At 41.5% G+C, this 26468-nt stretch overlaps 1 protein-coding gene across 1 annotated transcript; it reads right to left on the bottom strand.

Moving 5' to 3' along the window:
• Positions 1 to 1189: 1189 nt before the first annotated feature.
• EXPH5 (exophilin 5) lies at positions 1190 to 24868 on the bottom strand. Its single transcript, XM_019530227.1, has 5 exons — positions 24736 to 24868; positions 21295 to 21460; positions 16547 to 16604; positions 13888 to 14014; positions 1190 to 10510 (listed from the first exon to the last, which is right to left on the bottom strand). Exons 1-5 carry the CDS (start codon positions 24782 to 24784, stop codon positions 5016 to 5018), a joined length of 5895 nt encoding a protein of 1964 aa, XP_019385772.1. The 5' UTR covers positions 24785 to 24868; the 3' UTR covers positions 1190 to 5015.
• Positions 24869 to 26468: the final 1600 nt, after the last annotated feature.

Here is a 26468-nt window from a genome sequence, read left to right as displayed (position 1 = left end):
CGATTGATTTGAAACCACAAAAAAAGACACCCATGCACTGAATAATCTGTGGTTCTTGTGTTTGTGACAGGCCATGTTCTTCGGAGGACTGCCTGGAGTCTGCTCTGATACTGGTTTAGTCTGCCAGTAGAGGGTGGGGGAAATCTTTTTTCCTTGCAAGATCTATACAAATTCTCACCCACCTTCTCTTTTGAAGGGGCTGTATGTTAAATTTCAGTACATAATATCTGTAAAGTTGTCTTTTCAACAGGGATTTTCCTTTTTGCAGCCCAGACCACAAATGGACTTTCCCTTTCCTGTTGCAGCATCACAACTGTTAGGTCACTCTTGGTGGGTGGCCATCACTTGATTTCAGCAGTGAAATTTAAATGTCTCAGATTGGAACTATTCTGAAGTGGACTTTAGTCTCTCTGGGAAGTAGATATGGGTTTGAGTGCCTTCAGGTTGTAGGGGGATTAACATTTAGGTCTTCCACTACATGGGCAAATACTCTGAGCAGCAGTCTATTATACTAAACTGGGACGTCATCACTACCACCACACCCCCCCTCAGTGAAAGCGCTGCTATGTTTGTACTAAGCTCAGTGCTTTTTGGTATGCTTAATACATCCCTGATGGATTAGACTCCCTTTGATTATTAGATGGTGTTTAGGCAATCTGCCTCATATCTGAATCACAACAGAACTTAGCTGGGAATTACATACCTAATGAAACCAGGGTGCTCAAGTGGCAGGAGCCCAGGTTTATGTACTAGGGAACTTGGTGGTTCCAAAGTAGGTATGGATGAATATAGCCACATTCAGGGTGAGTCACTGAACAGAAGTTTTCTGGATTTTTTTACCCACTTATGTATCCTTTCAGGTGCCTAAGGTGTCTGTCTGGATCTCACCCTAACTGCACTGACAGCCAGTATCCTGGCAGTTAAAGGATTCAGGTCGGTCTTTCCGCTCTGTATATGTCTGAAAGCTGGTGGAGTCGGTGTTAATCATCTCTTGTAACGCATCTGTGAACATGCCTGGAGCTGCATGACATCAAGGTTGCACGCCCAATCCTAAACCTTTGAAATGTGATATTTGTGCTGCTTGTCACTGGTGTTCTACAACAACACATTAACATGTGCTTTAATTTTCTCTATTTATATATGTTTTGGGGGCATTCACAGGGAGCAAAGTAAACACAGTATAAAAGCATTTATTATACACCAAGTGCCATTTATTTCAAACCAGCCATTTTCAGTTTTTACATTCTATAAATTATAAGCATTTACAGAATATGTTCTAGCCATAGTACACTTTACCAAAATAACCCCATCATGTATAAACATTACTTTCAACCACCGACAAACCACCACACGAGATTATTTAGAATCGTAAAATATTCTGTTTTGTTTGGCTCCTGCTTAGGTCATGCATACAGCATTCTAGTTATTAAAAGTCTACCTTCCATATCCAGGGTAAGACCTTTACTCCCAAATCTGTACAGGTAGAAACCATTTACAAAGTATAAGCATTAAAAAAATCCACTCCTGGTGGAGCAAAAGTTATATGACTATTTCCCTGTAAACACTGATTCTGTTTAATCTCTGTATAGGGGCCTACCGAAATCACAATTGTGTGATTTTTGTGGAAACTGTGATTTTGAGCGGGCTTACTGCAAAAAATAAATACAGAAGCTTACCAGGAAGTAGAGAACAGTGTGCAGGAAGCCCTAGATTTGGAGCACAGGGGGAAGGCGGAGCGGGGAGGGCAGGGAGCAGCTCCCCAGCCCTGCTTCCCCCATGCTCCAAAGCTGCAGGGCTTCTTCATGCTTTGCTTGCCAGCAAGATTGTTTATTTTTTTGCAGCAAGGCCACCAAAAGCGTGGAACCTGCCACTTGGCATGGCCTGTAACTGCACCTTAATTACTCTGATTAAGCCCAGAGAAATCATTAATCCACACTTAATAACATGTGGATCAATGGCTTCCCTGAGCATAATCAGGATAATTAAGACGTGGTTTTGCTCCATGTGGCAATCTGCAGGAAGAAGCAGGACTGCCAGGGCCGCTTGGGCAATCAGAGCCCTGTTGTGCTCAGCCGGTGACAATGGTGGCTGGCCCTGAGATCGGCCTGTGAAGTCGGCTGGCTGCCTCCTCAAGTTCGGTAGACGCCGGCACCCGTTTCAACACTGTATCACAACCAAAAATCTTTACCAAATATGAAGTGGTTTAACAGAATATGCTTTATCTGGTACAGAACTATTTACATTAAAACTGATACAGCATTTCTCAACAAAGCAGCAAATTTTATACGTTTACATTTACATGGTAATTATTTCCTTCCAATACTGTGTATATTAATGTATGTTTGAATCCTTCCATAACAGATTCCCACATGAAGAATAATTCTGAATATAAGTATACAGTTTATATTAATAGTATGTACAATAAAATAACATATCAAAGTAAAAGCAGTAATATTTATACATCACACATTCAGATTAAGGCTCCACTTCTTTAACGAAGTATACAATATAGAAAAATAAGCATACCAATTGTTATTTTTCAGTTTATCCTTCTATTGGTTCTGTTGAGTATTCAGTGATGCAAGTGTCACTTACTTTACCTAAAATAAATTATTTTAAAATATCAGGATATTTTCCAGTTACAAAAATACAGTTATGTTTTAGGCAAATTTAATTAAAAATATAGAAAAAAATCTGGAATCAGATAAACTTGAGGTTAGCTGTAAAAACAAAGGCAAAGAGAAACTTTTTTATGGTTAATTTAAAAATTAGCTTTTGACTCTAGTGAGCCATTGTGGTTTTTAGTAACAAGAGATCAAATCTTATTTAAAAGATTTCAGGGCCAGGGATGGATTTTGGCTATTGTGAAATGCCAATGTTACTATATTTCTTATAATGGCATAGGAACAACTCCAGGAAAAACACCAATGGCCCTTCTATCCAAAGGATGAAAAGTAGTTCTGTGACAGAAAGCTAGCAAGGAAAATACCAAAAGCAAATACTAATTTAAGGAGGAAAAATATAGTGTCAAAAAGTATTCTCTCTCATACCCTAACTTGCTTTACTGCATGAGAAAATTTGCAGCTATTTAAAATAAACAAAAATAATTTGTCTGCTTAAACAGCCAGATCCTTCCAGCACATTAAATGCCATTCCTATTGCTCTAGTGATACAAGCAGTACAAACTCCAGGACACCCTGCCTCAGATTAGGGGACAAGTGAAAAAGGGGAAGACGAGGCGCCAGAGAGTGCAGCCCTCTACCTTATCTTCAGTCACATACATCTCACCTTTACGCTGAGCAGCTCAAGGTTGCTCTACAAACTGAGACCTGGCACTGTATAGTTCCCAATTGGACTAAGAACTGGAGAAGCTGTGCCCATCATATGCCAGAACCCAAGTTCCTGCCTACTTATATCCTATTTATATATTTTAAACATTTGGATTCAATTTAGTACACTATAAAATGACAGGCTATTAGTGTGAGTGACCGTCTATTTCTGGACAAAGACAACATAGCAATAGTTCAAACTTGAATCTCACAGGTTATGCTTTAAAAGGAATCAAGCTGCCAAGTTTACCTATACTTGTTATCAGATTCAGAATTTTAACCCAGCTTTCCAGTGCAAAAGGTTACTACACACATTTTCCATGTTCTTCACTGGGACTTTTGCCTTGCATGAATAGTGCATTTTTCCCTTACTTGTTTCACAAAAGGGTAGTCTTAGCATCACTCTCTACACATTAATAAAAGATATCAGACTCTCCCAAAGAACCTTGTCCTTAGACCAACGTGGCTACAACCTACACCCCTATACATTTCTTGACACTATTTGCAAAGCTATCGATGAGAAAAGCCCCAGGGAGGAATCTAACTGAAGACAACATGTTGTGCCTACCAGAACCCTCAAAGGCTCAAAGCAGCTCCTTCCTTAAAACCTTGGGAAGAAAACATTTGTTCTTACTCTCTACTGTAAAGATTGTGCGGGTGTGAGAGAAACAAGAGGTACAGGGCTTTGAGGTAGGACTCCCGTTCCCATCTATATCAAATTATGCTTGAGTTGGCAGAACAAGAAGAAAAAAGAGGAGAAACTGAATACACTAGGAAAGCTTAGTATTGAAGAAACTCCATCTAGATGCATCTGTTCAATAATCACAGGTTCTCATTTTGCCACCTAAATCCAGAACTTCCTACATCACAGCAGGGCTATCTAACTGGTGGCCTGTGGGCTGCATGTGGTCCTTGAGGGATTAAACTGTGGCCCTCAGGCTCCTGCTCAGCTTCCTCTCTCTGGCATGGCTGCAGCTGCAACAGCAGCTGGAGTCTATGGGCTTTACCTTCCCACCTCTGGCTTTTGCTGTCTGTCCCTACCTCAGAGGGTGGGCAGTGCAGCACAGCATGGTCCGAGAAGCTGTAGACAACTCTGAGGCCACATAGGTGCCCGATGCAGCAGTGGAGGATGGTGCATGAGGAGGCGGCACGTAGTACAGCAGAGGTAGGGGGAGCATGTGGCATAGGCATGCCTATGGCTTGCTCTGGTGGGGCCCACAGGCATGCCACCTAAGCTGGTGCAGCCCATGGGGCACTTGGCCCCCAGCTACTTCACAGTTGGACAGCCCTGCATTATCGCACTGTACCACTAACCACTAAGAGCCCAGTCAAACTCCCACTGAGAAGCAAAGCCTTCTCTGGTATTTGATTATTATAAAAGGCTCCACAACTATCTTCCCATGCTTTGCAAATATATAATAAAAAAATAGCGAGAATTTGGTTTTTGCTTGCATGAACAATTATGGTTAGGCTACAGTATTACTATTTTAATACAGGTTAAAAAAGAGAAAAAAAGAGAAATCAACATCAGTTAACCAAAGTCAATAGAACTGTACTGATTTATACCACCACAGGATCTGATTCAAACTATTTTACATGCTTATAACCAGGCAGGAAACCACCAAAATACCCTTGCAAATAGCAAAACACACCAGAACCTCATTCTCCATCTTTTATCACAAGAGCTCACAATTCTGACTCTTTGTCATTCTCGTCCAGGTAGTATTCATCATCTGTGGTGGTACTGGTATCCGAGTCTGAACAGGCCATTGCATCTTCCCGATAGATGCCAAGTGGCTTTCTGGGGTTTGAGCCATCTACTAACATTTTGCTCCCAGCAAAACTTAAGTTCAAGAGCTCAGACTGATTTAAAGAGTGACTTTCTTCATCCCTCACAAAGCTAGTGTTTTTAAGAAGGCAGGGTCTCCATAATCGTCCTTCTGTGAGTGATCTCTTGATATTTTCCAGGAAAGCCAGTTGTTGCTCTTTTCCAAATATACCATACTCAACAGAGGGATACCTGAAATGCCTAGCGCCAACAGCTCTGTTTCTTTCATTGGACGAAGCCCAGTTTTCATTTTCATCACAAGACAACAGCTCTGAATACGATTTAAACTTTCTACTGCTTCTGCTACCTGTAGGCATAAAATCAGCAGGACAGCCAGCAGAGGCCAGGCTGTCCTGAGGATCTTGTGCATAGGTGCATTCAGAAAAGTGACGTTCACGCTGATTCCTTGCTCGACTCATGTGCAACTCACTGTGTAAGTTCACATTTTTTAAACTGCTTGATTGATGGCGGTTCCACTTGTGACTCCTCTCACATGGGGAAACCACCTTTTGCTGCAGACAGATATTTGCCTGTAAGCAGTTATTTATAAAACTGTTCGAGTTCGTGTCAGGTAAAATTGGCAACAATGGGGGATGGTGAGACTTACTGATATCTGTTCTGTTTTGATTGTCTAATGAGTCTGCTGCAGTGCTGGTGGAGAAGTCAGGTTTATTTCTGTTTTCAAACACAGAACTAGATGCTTGGAAATGTTTACTTCTGGCAACCATTATTTCCTCTGGTAATAGGGTTGTTGGGCTTAACACACTTTCCACTTTATCCTTATTTTGTTTAGGAGAACCGGCTTCTCCTCTCTGCCTGCATGACTCCGTGAGTGTTTTCTGATTGTTGTTCTTAGTAACCAGTGAAAGATCTTCATTAGCCTGTGATCTTTTACTCTCAATTATTTTGTTCACAGAGACGTTCATGGCAGGAGGGGTTAGGTTTTGATTCTTGATCTCATTCTGAGTTTGCAGAAATGACAGGGTGGAATCAGCTGAAATTGATGTACCCTTGGACATGCTAATCTCTATAGGAGCGGCATCTCCGTCATTCTGTGAAAAGATATTACTTATGTTTGGTTTGGGAGGTAAATTTTTACTAGAGTATTTTCGGCTCATTTTGCAGATGGCTGTCAGTTTATTTTTAACTGAAGGTCTGTTTTTCCTTTTTTCTATATCACTGAGTCTGTCTTTTGTGCTATCAGAGGGAAGCTTATCTTCACTTACTGAGTTGTCTGGCAGTTGAAGATCTTGTGAAATAAGGAAGAACTTGTCTTTAGAGTCAACACTCCAGTTATCTTCATAGTGCTTCACTGGTCTCTGCAGGCCAGTACAATCTTTGTCCATCTGTGTATGCTGGAACAGCTTTTCTTTTATTGTTGGGCTCTCTAACTCATTCATAGCAGTTATGCCAGTTTTGTCTGGCTGCAATATTGGTTTAGCTGGACAAGCTGTGCCTAACTGAAATGTTTTGTTCAGCAAATCTAAAAGCATCTTATCATCAGAGATTAAATTTTCATCTGTGCTGTTTCTGGAATTGTCAGCTGTTAATGGAAATCCACCACCTTTATTACCATGCAGGGAAGTGATGGTGTGTGGAAGATATGCTCCTCCTTGGACTTCTGCATCAAACCTAGATTTACTTTCAGCAGGGGTAATTGGTGCTTCAGTGGCTACATGTTCTACATTGTGTTTTTCTTCATGGGAACTATTATCTATTGAACAGGGCAGTAACATATTCTGATCACCTCCACTTACTTTAAGAGATTGCAGGAAATTTTCAGAGTGTTCCTTCTCTACACTGTTAGCATTATTAACTGAAGAAACAGGATAAAACAAATTTTCTGGAATGCTTTCTGGTTTTAATGAAACGGGAGTTATTTGTGTGCCAGTTTGAAAAAGTTTATCTTTTTCATTAACTGAAGAAAGACATGGTCCAGTATTTTGGTTGCATGAATCATCAGAAATGGCCTGAACTGAATTATCTGCTATTATGGATTGTGGCTCACCAAGAGAAACATCTGTTGTAACTATATCAGAATGTACAAGAGTACTGTCTTTTAATGAAAGCTCTGGTGAACTACCTTTCATATTACATAAAAAGCTTGTGGATGGTAAAGTAACTATTTCCTGAGGGCTGGGAGATAACTGTGAGCTTAATTTAGCACTGCCGGCAGCAGTCTTTAAGTTCTGGGGAGTCACTGAAGCTGGAGGTATTTCAGCTGAAGAATGGGATGGTCCCTCTTTTTCTAAGGTGCTAGGAAAAGCTACATTTGCTAAACCAATGCGGGCTTCAGATTTCTTCTTTGACATTTTTGGCCACTGAAATTTTTCCAAGTGAAGTGGTAAATCAGTGTTCTCTGGATTGTCTTGAAAGAGGTTACACAATGTTCTTGAATGCCTGTGTGGTAATGTGTAATAAACTGAAACTAGTTCATGATATTTGACATTATCCTCATCAACACAAACTGTAAATGTGCTAGTAGTTTTATATTTTTGTAAAGAATTTGTTGTTTCTGTGTCTAGACTCTCTAGAAATACAGAGGATTCCCTTCTGTTCAGACCTGCAGCTCTACCTGTAAGTTTATCTGAACTGGAGACAGCTGCACTATTACGTAAGGGGTGGTTAAACTGCTGGGTTAAAGGCAAAGGATAATCCTCAATTTGATGCCCTTTGATGTTTGCAACGCCATGGAAAGGGGATGCTGTTTGAGAGGCTTGTTCTGAATCTAAAGAAGAGATTTTCCCTCCTTGATTAGGAGAAAAGGCATCAGTTCTGTCTGAGGTCTCTAAAGGATCCCACATGGTGATTTCACTTTTGAATGGGACTTCACGTTTAGGGTTAGAGACCAACTTAGCTGATATGACACCGCCAGCAATGCTAGCTGATCTTCTAGGTAAGGTGTAGTAAGCTACAAGTGGCACAGAAGACGTGGATTTGTTTTTATCAGGGGAGCCAGTAATGCCGCTGTTAGTTGTAGGTCTCGGTAGGTCTTCTGGCTTGTTGAGACTTTCAGCACAAGAAGCATTTTCTCTTGTTTTTTCATTTTCTTTTTTCTGGCAAAAAGAATGTAAACCATGTTTAGTGATCTTGGGTCTGTCAGAACTGCATGTATGCTCAGAATTTCTGTTCTCAGGACAACCGGTAGTTATTTTTTTATTATGGTCCTCATTAGTTACATTTACATCTTGGCTTTTTTCCTGCAGGGTTTCTTTTCCAAGACTTACAGCACTTAACTGAGCAACTTTCCCACCTTCTGCTGGAGCTTCAGTAACAATGCAGTTCAATGAAGAATTAGTAGGAGTTCCTAAACATTGAGAAGAACTCTTAGAAGAAAGGCCTTTTAATAAACCAGAACGTTGTGGAGTACCGGACTTGCTTTGGTGCTCTGCCAGTCTTCCAGTAATTGGAACAGAATGGACTAATGCATTACTCTGCAGATCAGCTACCAGTAAAGACTGTCTCTTAGGACCAGTCTGATCAGTCGTTTCTACTCTCTGGCTTTCTAATTCAATACTTTTTGTTTTTGTTGAGCTATGGAAATTATGTTCCCATTTTTTTTGATTTGGAAAAAACAACTCCTTTTTGTTCTCATCAGCTGATAGAAGAGAAGGGGTTTGATTAAATCCACTGTTAGCGGGGTGATCATTTTCCTTTGTTTGCACATTTCTTTTATTACTGCTTGATGTATACATTTTCGCAATATCTCTTCTTCTGGCAGTGATGTGGGGCTTTCTCCTTGATCTCATTGCAAATGGTAAATTAAGAAGAGAGGTGCCGTTTTGCAAGGCAGCAACAGCAGAGTTATGAGAGGGAAGAAATTGGGAATCAGTGCTATTTGTAACTATTTGCTGAAAATCTGGCTGCAATGATATCATTTTACTATTTTCCTGGTTTGCCTCCCCTGATAGTTCCATACTTCTCTCCTTTTCTGAAGCAGTTTTTTTAAAGTATTTCTTAATATTTGCTGGGATAACCCCAGGCTTTGGCTGGTTCTGATAAATCTCAGTGACAGAATCACTATTCTGTTTTATGGGTTTTGTTTGGTCCCTGAAACCAAGGTAGAAGGATTCATGAGAAGCATCTGTTTTGATGTCAGACAAAGAAATTGCAGGGTTATATGTGAAACAGGGTTTAAGATCTCTTGTAAACTCTGGAAGCACTTTAGCATTTGCACCCTTCAATAGTTCCATGTTATTCATGGACTGTGTCTGAAAGTTGCTCTGAGGGTACTGTGAAACGAATGGTGATGATGGTGCAGCATTCTTTGCATGTGCATTTTGCAGGAGATTGAAATGGGTTGTAATAATGTCAAAGTCAGATTCAGGGGAAAGAAAAGCATCCTCATTGTAGTACTGGTGAATATCAGACCATGAAGGGTGCCTCTCTCTACTTCCATGAGGAGCACTATCTTGGTGCATTTGCAACCTCCCATGATAAGTAATATCGCTATAATGATACCTAGGGAGGTTATTTTCTGAGCAACAGAATGGATAATTCTCCCAGTTTTCAAAGTACAATGGAGCAGAAGCTTTGTCAGGGCAACTCATCCTACTAAACCAATTAGTACTTGATAAATCACTTCTGTAATGGTGTTTTGAATGGGAAAGTTCATATTTTCTGCTTTCCTGTGGAGGGCAGGGATGCCTTCCATGATGAGTGGAATTAAATTCAATTAACGACTGGGTCTTAAAAAGTCTGTCTTGATTTACTGGGTGTTCAGAAAAATATGGCTTGTTCCATTCTATAGAAGACAGAGGAATTCGTTTTGGGTTTTGTCGACTGTTTCTTCGTACAAAGCCACTGTTATCCATTACCAATGGATGTTGTAAACTATTTGTTGAGAACTGATCTGAGGAGCCAAAGGATGGGCATCTCATGAGAGAACAGAGAGAGTAACTTCTGCCAACTGTGTCCTTGTCTATATAACCCTGGTGTACAAATCCACTGCTCCGTGTTATGGAAGGAAGATGTAAGCTGCCTTCCGAAGACTGTCCAAAAGATGGAGAAGACAGCCTTCTGTTCAAAACAGGGGAATTTAAGTCAAATGAATCACTGTGCATATAATCCTCTGTAGAGGCTGTGTGTTGCCTGTTTATGTACGTATCGTGCAACCTCCTTGTTCTGCAGAAAATCTTACATTCATCTTTGGCTCTTACTGTTCTCATCCCATCAAAGAAAAACATGCTGGCCGTTCCACTGCAGTCATTTCTATGTCGTCCCCTACTATGAGTTTGTCTGCTTGTGGCAGGTAATGGCTTACTGCATTGTACATTTGATTCAACATTTACTGGAGTCCTCCTGTTCACTGGGTCTTGTTCTTGTGCCAGCTGGTTGTCCAGGTCATCTAAAACTACACAGAAAAATGTGATTATTTTATCAGAACGGTCAAACTATTCAGGCTGAAAAGTGTAACTTTCGGTATCAGTGGCCCTAATTGGTTTTAAAGGGAGCCAGCTTCTTCACGTTCAAATTCCTGTACCAAACGCATATCATTTCTTCCATACTGATTATCTTTTCAATGATTATCCACCATAATGGGAAGCGGAAAAATATGCAATACTTTGACACTGTGCAGATTTTTCCCCTTCCTAATATGGTAGATAATCACTGAAAGGATAACTCACCTGTGGAAGAAATTATGTGTGTTTGCCCCTCTACCTAGCTATTAGGCCTGTGCGAACAGGGAAGTATTTGATTCGGATTCGGATTCAGCTGATATGGAGGACACTGATTCCATTTGGAGATTTCAATCACTGTCCCGAATCGATTCAGCCAAAATGGCTGTGGAAGATTCGGTGCTGATTTGGAGAGATTTGGCGATTCAGATTGGCTGGGGAGAGGCAGCATAGCCAGGCGGCTGCAGGTTCTCCTGTAGCTCCTCTGGCTGTGCCTGCCTCGGTCCAGGTGGAGGGAGCCGTGGTAGAAGCCCTCATGGCTGCCCTGCCTGGCACCATCACCTGCCTGGCCCCAGCCTAGTCCTGGCACTTAAAAATTTTTTTAAAAGCCCTGTATTCACCGGCTGCAGCAGAGGCAAAGAAGGCCTCTGGGTGCTTGTGGCAGAGCCCCCCTGTGCAGCGCAGGGCAGTGGGGGGCAGCAGGGATCACTACCCCCCGCCTGACACCCGTACAGCAGCTGTTGCAGCACGTGGGTGCAGCATGGCTTGGCAGGGCGCCACGTGCTCGCTTGGAGCTGGGACCACTCTGGCTGATGTGTGGAGTCACCCCAGCTTCCAGACGGCACGCAGTGCCCTGCCGAGCTGCACTGCAGCCACGCCATGGGGCAGCTGCCATGTGGGTGCCAAGTGTGTGGGGAGGCAATCCCCTCTACCCCCCACTTCCCCATGCTGTGTGGGGAAGGGGGGCTCCTCCACGAACCCTCAGAGGCCCTAATTGCTGCTGCCAGACCCAGCCTTTTTTTTTTTTTAAAGTGCTGGGATGCTGGGGCCGGGCAGGGCAGCCATGGAGGCTCCCCGGGTGGGAGGAGGGGAGAGCCCCCACTCTGAGCGCTGCTGCGCCTGCATCCCACTCCCCCCCTCCCTCCTTCTTGAGTAATGTGTCCCCTCTGCCCCAGCTGGGCAGCTTGTCCGTGTCCCAATCCCCCCCAAGTCCAACAGACTTACCAGCTGAAGGCAGGTGTGTCAGCTGCCTGTTTAGTCTATGGCCGAATCTCTGAAGCAGCCAAATCTTTTCCAAAGCTTCTCTGAATTGATTCAGATGCTTCAAATTGATTCAGAGCTTCTAATTGGTCTCCCAATTCCATTTGGAGATTTGGTCCCTGATTTGGGCCAAATTTCCTCAGAATCGAATCAGCTACTGAAGCTTTGCACAGCCCTTCCAGCTATTGCTAGTTTTTTACTATTAAAAATAACTTGCACTGTTCATTTACTCCCCAGCAAAATGTAGGAAGAACTATTAGCAATTCTAGCTTGAAAAACAAGCAAAAAAGAATTTGTTAATGTTGCTAAACATGTTCAGCCTGTTCTGTGTATTCCCAGACCACAGACATAACTGTAAGTAGGAAGAGCATTCTGGGGAACAGCATTTAAACACACATACAAAGTAGCATGTCCTCTGTTGACTTTAGAATAAAAAGAACTTCTGGGATGTACTGTACATCGCTCATTTTCAATGATTAACAACCAGAGCTAGGGAACAACATTCTCTGAAATACAGGAAATCAGATTGGCTGACTGGTTATATATATAAACCGGTGATATTCTCTCATCAACAAAACTGTAGTTATACATTAACCTGCTTAACAAGGATTAAACATTAGACTTAATCCTAGCTAACCACGACATTCAACTAGCAAGTCGGTGGCGAAAGGAATTAACTTAAAGCACACCTTCAACCAACTGGATAATTTATGCAGTGGCAGGCTCTTCTGTTCAGTTTCCACACATATGGAATTGAACACAGTTAGCAGTTACACTGGTGATTAATGTAGGATTTTGGCTGTTCCCGATACTAACCCACTTTTCTTTTTTCTATGAATGAAATTAAAAGCCTTGAATGCCATGGACAGCTCAATGCCAATCTTTGTTTAATGCATTGCATCTTTGAGAAAGCAAGAACATTGTTAAGTTGTATAAAAATGAAATACAATATAAGAAGACATACTCAGATTCTCCACTTTGCTGAGAAAGAGGGGCCCTGAGAGAGCCCATTATGACACAAGCAAAGCAAACACTTGTGTGGAATCCTACTATTTTATGAACATCACTTTACAGCTGAATTTTGAAATACTTTTCTTGTGTCAAACAAGGAGGCTGGGAATTCCAGAGAAGTGAGTAAAGAAGGGCCTCTGAGTATTGTGTGCACAAGGATGGCTGTGGCTCAAGGACATATGGAAAGATCTGTGAGTTCCAGAGGGATTTAGACTCTCTTCCATGCTACCTCACTCTACTTACTGTCTCAGTCTAATCCTCTTCCCATTTTGTGACCCGTTTTGCTGACTGGTATAACTCCCGCGCATGTGGGCAATAGAAAATAATGCTGCAGGAGTGGTATTTTTTCGTGGCTCAGGAAGACTCATAGAAGAACAAACTCTTTATGCCCCACAGGCCAATCTGAGCCTGTCCTGGTTTGGTCTTACCAACAATGAGCAAGAAAAACAGAAAGGCTGCCTACACCAGTGTTCAGGGGTGAGCAGAGGGCATTTAAATAAGAGTGGTTCCTGGGCAGCTGCTCCAACTAAAACACCTCAACATCATGTGTACTAAGCCCCTGTGGGTATAAAAATGGTTTAGATAAAGTTCCCTTAGGGGGAAAAACTAGGTTTACATAAAGTTCTTCTGCAGCCATTTTTAAACCCATGGGGGGCTTATACATGCGAGAGTGAGGCCACACGGGAGCATTCTGATTAGAACATGGAGCAGACTTGATGCATTTGAATAAGAACATGAACCAGCGCGTGTATAGGCAGCCAAAGTGACTAAACACTAAACTCCTTTGATGCCTACAGCAAATGCAAGGTGTAGCCACAGCTCCTCCTGCAGCTTGTGGTTCTACAAATCACAAGGCTCTCCCCAGCCTTATGGTATCTCATTATCAGTGAGAATTACAGACGCAAGAGGATGTGTGTATTAAGCTTGCAATAGCTACAGAGAGATGAAATTCCTGTGTTTTGAAGGAATGAGATGCATCTATAACATCTCCTAAAGCCAATCTCAGTCCTAGTCCCATGCTAGAAGTTACTGCGTAAAAGCAGAGTCAGTGCAGACTTACCACGAAAGAGCTCTTCCTCCAGCTGTTCATTCCATGCAGGTGAATTTTCCTCCATCATATCAGTTTGAATTCCATCAGAAAGGTTACCAACTGGTTCCTCTGGCAAAGAAGGGTGGTGTGCTTCAGCCTGTCAAAAAGGTTTATTCTGAATTTAATTCTGTATAGCAAACCCAACCATTTCATACTGAGGCAAGCAGGGAGCAAGTCCTTCTGGGTTCTATTGTAGTTACTTAAATATAAGATGACCATGAATTTAAGACAAACTCCCAAATAATTAGATTCTATATATGGAAAAATTATACATTATTATAATTTTCCAGGTACAGAATCCAATTAGCAGAGGGTTGTCTTAAATCTGTCCCCCTCTCACTGCTACAGCAGGGAAAGCAGTGGTAGGGTTAGGGGGAGGGGTCAGGTGGTCCCCTTTTCCTCAGCCCCCTCTTTGTCCCCCTCCAGCCTTCCTATCCTCCCACTTGCACCTCCCACCCCCAAAACCTCTGCCTCTCCCCCATAATCTCTGCCTCTTCCCCCCACTCCCTACAGCCTCTAGCCCTTCCCTACACATCCCACAGCATCTCCTCCTTCCCCTGAACTCCCCAGTTTCTGCCTCTCCTCCCACCACCCCTACTGTCAGACACAGCTCAGTTTCTGTTCCCTGCCAGGTCATGAAGCATAGCATGCAGAAGTGCAGCCCTTGTTAGGCCATGCAGCAGCAGCAATGCTGCCAATTGGCCAACCAGAGGATGGAGTTTCCCTGTACTCTGTGTCCAGGAGCGAATCCAGCCCAAACTGGACCTGAGCTGTGCCTGACAGTAAGGAGAGAAATGTGGCAGGGGTGAGTTGGGGGTAGGGGGGGAAGAAGATGCAGAGGGCAAATGGTGGGAAGGGGGGGAGGAGATAGGCAGCTCCTGTGGGACTGACTTGGCCTTGACCCAGGCTTAGGGCCAGAGGCAGAGCTGAAGCAGCTGCATGCTTCTACTCTACTCTGATGTGAATCGAAGCTGATGGGCCTCTGACCTCCCATGCGGATGGGGATGGGGGATGGAACAGGACAGGACACCTCATCTTAGATTTGAGTAAATGCAGTGATATCTTTTTCTAAAATCATGTTGTATGTGTCCAAAACTAACCTCTGAGTTAAAGAAACATGAACCTTTCAGTTTTTTGGAAAGGAACTTCAATCTATCTTGTCCTGGTCTTTTATTACAAGCATCTGTTGATTGTTTTACCCTTTTTCTCTGTAAGGTACTGCATTAACTCAAATCCAAGATAAGAGATCTTCCCTCCCCCATCCCCGCTCAACATGGGTTTAAAATAAAAAACTAACAAAAAACCTTGTCCTAGATTTGAGTACCTTCCCAAACCAGGTGGTTGCTCAGCTTCAGCTATGGCCCAGCAGATCAGGCTGGAAACTAGAGTTCCATATCTCTCGTCACCACTGGAGTCAGATCATCAGCCAGTGGAAACATGCATAGCACCACTGACTTGTTCTGATTTATGCTAGTTGAAGATCTGTCCTTCCTCCTCTGAAAAGTCCAACCTAGATGCTCCTGTCCTTCATATGAATGTCCAGATCTCCTCTGAATCCTGTTATGATTTTTTTTTCAGTGATACATTGTTGTAACAAGTTCTTTAGACTATGGACTTTTATCAATTCTAAATCTGCTGCCATTAGCTTTCATGAAATATATTTGTTCTTGAAGTATGAGGTGGCCAACTTACCTTCTTTTGTCATTTGTTATTTTGTATACTCTTGTTCCATACCTCTGTAGTCTCCTCTCTGATTACATAATATAACATACTAAGATAAAGTGCATGCTAATACTTCAGAACAATTAAATGGCTCTAAAACAGAGATACTGGGCTAACTTTATCCAGGGTTTTATTCTACTGATTCTACAGAGTGCACTTCAGTTACAGCAGACACTAATCTGTTTCCTTGTTCGTTGTTTACAGGCATGTATTTCACAAACTGCGAAATGTTTTAGTAGGGAAAACAGTTATTTTGAAATTGCTCTGTGGCAAATTATGGTCCTAAATATATCTGAAATATCTGCTGGTTTTAAATATCAGCATAAAAGGCAGAAGCTACACAAATGTGTGTTTGACTTCTTTGTAAGCTTATATGTGACAAAACTTAACCATTGTAAATAAATGCAGGGGTGAACTCAAGGTAAGTTTAAATATTTATTTTTCAGTTACTATTCCCTAATTCTATCTTGGGTTTGTATTGGAGAGCCACTAGATAATTTCCTTGTTAAAGAGAACTGAAACCTCAGTACAGGATGAACTGTACTGTTTAGATGAACACCTTGCTGGAGTCATTTGACCACAGCATTCTTTCCTGCCATGGCAGGGGGTCGGACTTGATGATCTGCTCAGGTCCCTTCCAACCCTACCAACTATGAAACTAGGAGCTAGACTCTGGACTTCCTCAGAGCAATATAGGCTTATACAGAAAATGGGAGAAATTCATCTTACCAAATTAACTAGTATAACAGACTAATTGTGCCTCTTCTCTCAAAATGGAACTGTAAGAATCTGTCTGAATACTGTGAAAATCCTGGGCACAATGTCAGTTCTTTAAAGAACAGAAACTAGTATTCAAAATGTCCCTTGCTTTAAACGTTTATGACAATAAAGTTACTGAGTTACTTACCTTTGCCATTTCCTCCACTTCAAAAGCTGAATGGGCACCCTGTGCAAAGTTGTCATATCTATGAAAGAAGAATTTAAGTTGCTGTGCTGAAGAGGAACATGATGCAAGGGAGTAAACAGACAGATGTTTTGCTTTAACACATGGCAATAAACTTTTCAAAATATGTTTTATGAATTATCCCCAAGATTAACATGTTGTTTTTCAAGAACAACCTAATGTTTATTTCCACCCCTAGAAAAAGGTTGCTTGAATCTGTCAATTTGTGCATGTTCCAACTGAGAGCCAAGAAGGGACCCCAGGTTAGGGACGAAATTATTCTGTAATCTTAGTTCATTTTACAGATGTCAACAATTTCTTAAGTGCTAGCAAGAATTTAGGGCGCTGCTAAAATTTATAAAGCCTGACATGGCCTGAAGCTGGAAGATTCTTACAACATGCTGCTGCAGTTGAACTCAGGTGGGTGTCCTAGTCATATAAAAGTGCAGGAGCAACTGGCAGTGGAATCTGGGGACCTTTGGAATTTGGTCTCGCCCCAACCCATCCAAAATATTCCTAATTTATGAATCTTCAGCACATACTACTAGGTTCATCTTTTTTTGCTCAAAATTATAGGGATTGTGAAGACTCTAAAAATGTCAATACATTTTCACCTACTGAATTTTTATTATACATCTAAAATAAATTAAAAAATACCAAAGGAAATATGCAATAACCAAAGAAAATATTGCAACTGACTTCTACAGGATTATTAATATGGGAAGGAGGTGAGATAGATTTTTCCCCATATAGCCAAAAAACTGTTCTTAATTAACATGTGAAAATCAATCATATCACCAAAAGAACAAAAGGCTCATTCAGATCACAGCCCTGACTTTAAAAATTGAAAATAAAAACCCCATAGGCCCTCCAAATACACTGAAAGGAATTTTACTTAATTTGTGCTTGGTTTCAACTGCTTTCCATCAAGCAACTTGTTTCTTAAAGGAGTTTGTGTGTGTGTGTGTGTGTGTGTGTGTGTGTGTGCGCGCACGCGTGCGTGTGCGTGTGTATAATTGTTATTATGAATCAAGTCTTTTTGAATGGGCCTTTTCTTTCAGTTCCTTAAGACTTTCATTTGCTCTTTTATCGTGCTTCAGAAGCAAGTGTAAACTAGCTTTTTGGCAAGGTCTCTGTGGCTGAGTCTTTCCTCCCAAAGGGCTTTGTCATTTATTTGCAATATGTTTGCAGACATGGAAGTACAGTTGAAAAGTGCAGCATTTTTGCTTTTGTAACAAAGAATTTAAGAGCAGAAGTTCTCACTGACATACCACCTAATCCAAAGCCCACTAAAGTCAATGGAAAAACTCCACTGATTTCAGTGAGCTCTGGATCAGGCCAAAGAGTCTAAAATCAACATGCCTTAATTTCTTAATAGCAGTTAAGTTTTGAAGTATTTCCACTGAACTCAATGCAGCTGCTGCTTAAAGTAAGTATGGTTTGCAAAATTGGGACTCAGAATTGAGTCAATGATATTTCAAAATTTTAACAAAGATTTCAACAAACCAAATGCAGTAGTGTCTGGTTTTGTTTTCCGGCATCCTGCAATCATTTCTGATCATTCTTAAATGATTTTAATCTCTCATTCTCTCAGAATCAGAAGAGCTATATTAGATGTCATCCAGCCCAGCTCTCCTGGAACAGAATTCTACTGCACAGTTCATTTCCAACTGCAGTTCTCAGTTTTAATTATCTCAAGAGTTGGGCTTCTAATATTCCACTTTCCGATGGACCTCCTCAATCAGAAAACCTTTCTGGACATTTGGCTAAATGTATGCTCTTCTAATTTCTGAATCCTCATGGTGATACCCCACTGCACAACCATAAATCATTCCTTCCCATCCTAACTGTTAACATTCTTTAAATAATAATTTTTTTTTATGCGGGTGCCTTAAGAAACCAATCATCTTTCTAGCTCTTCTCTTGGCTTCCTCCTGTTTATTAGCATTTTGAAATGAAAGTTCTGGTTACTCATAGGCAAGTATTTTGCAACATCAGAAATAAGTCATAATTTAACACCCCCCCCTTGCTTTTGGCCTCTAAACACTGTTTACAATCTATTATTTATTTTTAGCTAGCTCTGACACAGGAAGCCAGGTAGCTGTTGCAAAATGGATGACTACAGAGTGCACGGTTAAAAGCACAACTGCATTTAACAATAATAAAACCCATGACCCAGATTCCACAGCAAAGTGATAGCGTCACTCAAGCTCCAACCTCCCAATGCCCACCTCTGGGTTCTCCAGTATCAGATTACAATCTACTTCCTTTTTGAAGTTTTATCAATATTGCACAAGAAGCCAACTAGCTACCAATCAAATCATACGAGCATGCTCAAGACATACGGCTGCAAAAATTTTAAGTATGTAGTTCTTTTTTAATACAAACTCTATTTCAACCTGCTATAAGAAAAAGGTAAGAATGAGAAAGAATATCAAATGCCTTGGAACTGAAAATGATCATAGATTTTACTTACTGAAAGCTATGATGTTACAAACCTTTTATTAGCATCTTAATTATCTCCACATAAATATACTTTTTTTGCAGCCTTCCATAAATTATTCCCATAGCAAAACAACCACCACAGCTAAGCTGATGAGACTGTCCCTTCTGTGTAAAAAAATATCATCTAAACAGTCATTAATGCCTTGTTATTTACAGGCTTCTGCCAGTCCGACTTACTTACATGGCTTACAGTGCTGCCTCCTATTGTATTTCACTTACTCGCCAAATAATTCTGCCTGTTGACAGGGATAGCATTTTCAATGCTTTGTCTATACATAAAGCAAATCACATGGCAAGGCAACACCTAAAAGAGGGTGGAGAAGTTTTCTACAGGGAGACGTGACTCGAACATTTAGCAATCAGCTAAGGCACACGTCAGGATAGCTTTGCTGTTTATTTTTCAAACTTGGCCTTGTAATGACTCAAGGTAACCTGAGCCAGAGATTTGATTTATATTTTATGTAGAAAAATGAAAACAAATAATCAGGAAAACTGAAGAAGGAGGTATGTCCAATATTTATTTACCTTTCTACTCTTTAAATGATGTTATTTTAATGTTTGTCGAAGTTGTCAAATAGAGAAACCCAAAATGTAAAGCCTCCCCAGCTTTGATTTTATATGGTATCATGTCCCAGGGCCTTTCCCTCTTTTACTTTCCTGGAACCTGATTCTCTCTTTTAGTTATCCAAATGCCTATGGACACTACTCTGCCCTTAAAGGGGTTGGACTGGGTCCCTGAATACTCCCTACGGAAGGGCCTTCCTTGGTTGAATAGAAATGGTGCACAGGCTGTATACATATCCTGCTCTCAGCCCCCAGTGCAGGGGTCACATTGAGGGTGGGACAGGAAAAGGAGGCAAGTGGCATTGCTGGAATGTGTTGTGCTACAGCTACTAACTGCTTTCCAACATTCATAAGGGACTGGTAATTTTCAGGTATTTTCACTTCTGTGATTTTACCTGTGGCTGCCTTGACCTACATCACAGGAGTAAACATGTGCAAAGCCACCCCCCTATCCACTACAAATGCTTCCTTAAAACACTCCTCAACTGCCATACAAGAAACTCAAAAATGGTCATTTGATGTGTTGCATCAGCTACTTATCCTTGTGTCCAGTATTACCTCATTATTAATTTATGTGTATATTTGATTTACATATTGCTCTCCCCTATATAAAGACTCAAAGTAGCTTACAATAAAAATTAAATAAATTATAAAAACAGATACAATATTAAAATAAAATACAAAGTAATACAGCAGCAACCCAGAACTTAACCCTGCTTGCTAAAACCCTGCCCAAAGACAGTAAAAGCTGCGTTAACTAGCATTTTACTAACCAGAATACCTTATTAACCAGAATTTAATAGATCTGCACTGGTGGGCTGAGGCCAGGGCAGCACCGGGCTCTTTCCGGAGGGGGCAGGTGGCGACAGTGCTGGGTGCAGGGACTGGCCCACCTCACTGTTTGGCTTGCCCAGCGGCAGGATGCACATGGTGCTGCACCGCTTTCGAAGCAGCGGCAGCGAGGTGCAGAGGCAGAGATCAGATCCCAGCCCACAGCTGCAGCCTGCCCTTGCCCTGTGCACAGATAAAATAAAGTAGATTGAAGGAAGCTTACCTGCCCTCTGGGCCAGCTGCCAGTATAACTCTCAAATAACTGGAATTTTTAGATAACCAGCACCCCTTACCCCACTCATGCCAGATAACAAAGCTTTTACTGTAAAAAGGTCTTAAAACACTTCTGGAAAGCATCCAGGCTTGGGCCTCTAAACTCTGCTATGTGTAAATAAATATTATAATATCACAGCAAGTATTGCCAGCATGCTTAACAATTACTTGAAGCCATTATTTATATCCCATGGGGAAAGTACTTGATGGGCAGCATATATTGCAATAGCCCAGAGACTAACAGCCATGCAATGTATAAAGCCTTTGAAAGCCTGAGAGAACTGGATTTCATCAGGGGTTGGGAATTTAACTCTTCTTTGCTCCTGATTCTTTATTCTTTCTGACATTTAACTGGTAAATTTTATTCATCTGATCAAATAAAACCATGAACCTCCTGGGTCACACAAAGAAGTTGAGGCTGGAGAAGTGCCTAATTTAGATGTAGACACAAAGTTTCATGGATACTGTGTAACATTTAATCCTCTTTTTCTGATTACCATAGACAGGTAGAATGAAAGCATGTTCCACCTATAACTCACTGTGACTGTTCCTGAGTTTGGTGCTTTCCAGTGTGCTTCCTTGATTTTCTGAAGGAGAAGAGCCAAGCGAAAGGGGATCTAAATCCTAGGATGGAAGATGTGGTGTTCTTTTCATTCTTCTGTGGTTGTGGATTTGGGGGAGATGGCATTTTCAACTCATTAGGATCTAAAAAAATGTTAAAATATTGCAGATAGCTAATTCCAGTTGTTCTCAAATGTAAACATTTCTAAAATATACAAAAATAAACAATAATTCTGAATGCCTGAATAACAGCAGGCAGCAATCTGTTATTGTCAGGGTTAACTGTGTAGTTTTGATCATAGGTGAGACAATGGATTTGTATAGGAAAGTTTGGATAGGGATGATCCTGTCTGAGCCAGGGGGTTCGACTAGATGAACTCTGGGCTAAGTATAAACAGTCAAAAAGCCCAAGGCTACATTGATTCAATTTTTGAAGGTTAGTTTAAACTGTGTAGCTTGAACTGATAATCGACTGAACAGACATTCACTTTTGATTCCAGAAATGCAGCCACATGCCTGCAGTAGCCCAGGTAAGAAATCAGGGGGTGCTAGAGCATGCCTCCCTGCTTGGCCAGAACAGACAGCTTATGCCAAGGCTAGCCCATCAACCCAGCAAAAGAACAGTTTGCTGGGGAGGCGCAAAGCATCCTGGGATGCTAGGGGACTATGCACTTGAATCTGGAGGGGATCTGGGACAGAAGTTCAATAATCTGATTTAACCTAAATCAGTTAAGTCTGATACTACAACCATCCGTCCACTTACCTTAAATCAGTTTTGACCATTTTGAAAGTGGTTTATGTGCCCTGAACTTCTGCTGTGTTACAGATTTGAATGAGTTTCTGATCACTTATATCAGTTTATGTATAATTTCTTTCCCTAGCCCTGGAGGTCCCTTCCAGTCCTATTTCTCTATGATTAAAAATGACCTTGAAAGCAAGCAAAGAGAGGCTGAGCCCTTTTGTGATTCTTTATGATGTATATCACTGATCTGCAAGTTGTTCCACCCCACCCAGCGTAAACACACACACACTCATACATGTTATTCTTCTTATATGTTTTATGCTAGATATATCCAAATATTAGTGATATCACTTAAGAGAACAGAGACATGCTGACTTCTGGGGAGTAAGATACAGAATGGGTTCAAAATTTTCAAAAGGCAAACAGTTTTTAGAAAATATGGCCACCTACCTTGCGAAATTCATACCCATTTTAAGTTTTCTCCACCTAGGCATTCAAAAATGGAGGCACCCAAAATCACTAGTCACTTTTGTAAATCTTAACCAAATCCATAAAGAAGACCTCAAATGTGTACGGCACTCCAATATCACACACCTGACCATTGTATAAATGACTAGGCTAGATGGACAACTCCACTTTTACTTATACAAGAGTAATGAGTACTTAGGTATCTGAATGTTATCAAACATTTTTCAGCCCAGCTTCCACCGGATTCACCACTCCAATCTAGGGACATGAGTACTACATTTAATGTATCTAAAATGTTTTATTTTATATGAATTGTCTTTGCTAGAAATTATGTCAAAAACCTTTTGTTTGCAGGTGTGGGAGTTGATGAAATGTGGGAGAATTCTTTAATGGGAACATGAACGATGTCTTCTTGCCAAAAGTCACCGAAAATGGAGGGGAATGATAACCAGATTATTGTTCACAGAGTAAGGAAAGAAACTTCAGTCTCTAGTGCTAAGTGCCACAGAGGCCACAGAAAGCAAAGCAACACTCAGGGAATGGGCACTGGGCACGGTTCCAAAATTAAAAGTGCTTTTCAATGTTTGTGTCTGTTTTGGGTCATCTAGTTTGAGAGACAACTCAACAGCTTAGCATTATAGTATTGAAGAGAAGGTATAGAATATGAAATGGATACACAACAACATAGCAGTAGCTTGTATAAACTGCATATCTGCTTTATATGATGCTGCTTCCAGTTATTTGATGGTGTTTTTGTGGGAAGTGAGGGCCAAAGCACAAAGTTGTATAAGAGATGTGAATGGAAAAGCAGGACACAATGCTCTTGAAAACACATGGCTGTAGATTGGAAAAGATACTTTAGAGCAGTAGTGACCAATCACTTTGGCAGCCAGGAATGGATCCAGATGGGGTACAGTGCTGCGACTGCAACCCAGTTTTGCAATGGACTGCATCACAGGAGCCTCCGGGGACTTTTTAAAATTCCCAGAGCAGGTAAGAATTCTCCCCTTCCCCTCCATGCTCAAAAGCATGTCTTGTCCCCTCCCCTCCCTGCTGCTACGGCTTTCCTTGCTGGCCAGGGATGGGAAAATGTCAAAGCTGCTGCTGCCTACTTCAGTGGAGTTGCATGTGGGTGGGGCTCAGTTGGGAACAGCAGCAGCAGCAGAGATGGGGGGGGGGGACTCCCCTCCCCAAACCTGCTCCTAGGGGACTGGCCAGGGTGGGAAACCACCCCCATTCCCCCATGCTGATGCTGCTGTCACAGAGCCCAGCACCCATGCAGCCTGCCTGAAGTGGGCAGGAGTGGTTCTGCAGCTTCCCACTACCAAGACAGTGGGGAAGGCAGCAGCAGGAAGCAGGGAGGGAAGAGGCAGGGACATGCTTTTGAGCACAGAGGAGAAGGGGGGGGATTATTTTAAAGTCATCAAACCAGGTAAAAATTCCCAGACTCCCATGGTTCGGATGGGAGCGGAGAGGAGGGGAAAGTGGGGGTGCAGCCAGTCCTTCAATGCAGGTGGCTGCTCCTCCACCCACCTTTGGCAAATCCTGGATCCCTCCCTGTTGGCATCTATGCCTTAAGTTAAGACTCATCCCCTCCCTAATTAGGAGACCTCTCATGGCTGTATCACAGCTGCAATCAGATCAGTCTACTACAGTATCAGTTCCTCACCCAGACAACCTGACACTTCATTTTCACACTTCCTAGCCCTGTGTGATCAGCCAAGGCTCTACTCAGATACATTCAAGCTCTACTCCTCCAAATCTTTATTAACCACTAGCTTAACAAAAACCTCATTTATCTTAAAGTACTTCCATGTCATCCTTCCCTTAAAAAAGATTTGCCTGTGTAAGTTAATTATTTAACTATATTTACCTTTCATTTTTATTTCTGAGACTATATTTCCGGTATATGAAGCTGATGTTTTTGCTTACATCAGATAACATCTACTGTATTATTCGCTTATGATCTTTGCAGCTATCATAACTAAGGCAAGAAATACAAAGAGCTTGCTAATGTGTCGTGCTTTTAACACAATCAGCTTCAAACCAATATATTTTCATTCGAGGGTGTGTTTTTGCTACAGCTTAGATGTGAGAAAGAATCTAACAAAATTCCAGAATTTCCTTCTCACTGAACATGGAGAAACTTTGATGCGCTGTTTTGATGACATTCACGTAAGACAGGAATTTGAAAAAAACTCTGACTCACTGTTTCTCACAGTCTTCTTTAATTGGTGACCTAGTGGTTGTTTTAGCATTCTGCTGACATCAGTGTCATTCTGAAGGTTTTTTTTCTCCACTTCTTCAAACCATTCTCCAGTGACTCCCTGCTGTCCTGTTACATCTGGCTTTTTCTTTTGAAGTTTGCTAAAAGAAAAGAAAATCACTGTGGTTTTTCCCCCGTCATCTCATTTTCCTTACTAGGAATCCTTCATCTCCTTGTGGTTATGGGTAATACCTAAAAATCAAATGACTTCATAAAAACAAATAAATGAGGGAATTATCTATGCAGGTCAAGATACCCTTTGACTTCAATGGGAGTTGAATTCTCCAATTCAGCATGGTACTTAAATATGTGCCGAACATTTTTCTTCAGTGGGTCTTACTCATATGGCTTGAGTTCGTTACTGCCATGAAGAATTTCAGCCTTCTGTGATACAGAATTGGGGCCACAATGCATGACTGTATATGACTGTGTGTGCGCCTCAAAACTTACCGAAGCCACGATTAGAAATCTTTGAGGTCAATAGCTCAAAGAATATTTATTATATTGAAACAAGATTTGACATTTTCACACTCTCATTTACTTAGAAGAAATAATAGGGTTGTTCCCATCATTCATCAGAAACGCTTTGAGGGAAAATCTATGTTTTATACAGCATGCAGCAAGGTAGGGGAGCGAGCTTCAGGTGTGTAATAGAAATACCTACCCAGATAATAGTAAATATTAAATGTAATCTGTTAAATACGATTATCACAGTTTTGTCTTTTTTTTCTCTTGATGCACTCTGGCTTGTTGTGCATTTAATACATGTTTTAATCAACCTACAACATTTCTCTCCCAAGCAGAAAACTATGCAAGTAAACATGAAGGAAACTATGCAAATAGTGCTATCAGGAGTTGGAATGGTGGCAGCCATGCAAGCCCCCAGCTGGCCCTGATAGATTGGGAGGTGCCAGCTGCCCGAGTGCCCCCAGCTAATTCCAGTTAAGCAATTGGTTGTGGCTGCTTGCAGCGACCTTTGGCATTCTCATAAGATTTTTTTTTGTTTAGCCCTCAGTGCTCCTGGTTCTTGGTTCCCAGGCCTAGCCCTGAGTGTCCAAATCCAGCTCAGCTCCTTAGTCTTTTCTTCCCTAGTCCAGTTTCCTGTCACTCATTCTGTTGTTCCTTGATGCCCCTCTTCCTACCTGAACGTTTGTCTAGCCTGCAACCTTGCCTAGCTCCGTGACTCTACCCAGCTTATGACTCTTGGGCTCCTAATATTGTTGACCCCATCAGCTCTTAGACTTGTCAGGCATGTGCCCTTGGCCCCTGAACTCTGACCCCCCCATTTCTAGGTCATGCCCAGGATAACATCATGAACTGAAAGAGAAACTGCATAATGGCTTCAGTTTTTGCTCAAGATAAGCTGTCATATGAATATAGAATTTATCTAAATATAAAAGAATAAGATATATTGCAGAAAACCCTGAACTGCAAAAGTACTGGCTTTCATACTATATTATGTAAGGTCCTGATGCGGGGCACAGACATATTTACTCCACACCCAGCTAGCTAATTTTGATAGTGAAGAACATGATCTGTGTGCAGACAAGTGATGTAATGCCAATATTTTAATAAGGGCTCCCATTATTAAATGGGATTCCATCTGAATCCCTGGTAAACCCCCATCTCAGGGAAGTGCATGTGCTTTTACACCAAAGGTGGGCAAAACGTGGCCT

Source organism: Crocodylus porosus, unplaced genomic scaffold (assembly GCF_001723895.1).
Source record: "Crocodylus porosus isolate Cpor-Errol unplaced genomic scaffold, CroPor_comp1, whole genome shotgun sequence".
Classification (NCBI taxonomy): Eukaryota; Metazoa; Chordata; order Crocodylia; family Crocodylidae; genus Crocodylus; species Crocodylus porosus.
Note: the sequence above shows the minus strand (reverse complement) of the source record. Positions and strands in the feature narration are given on the sequence as shown.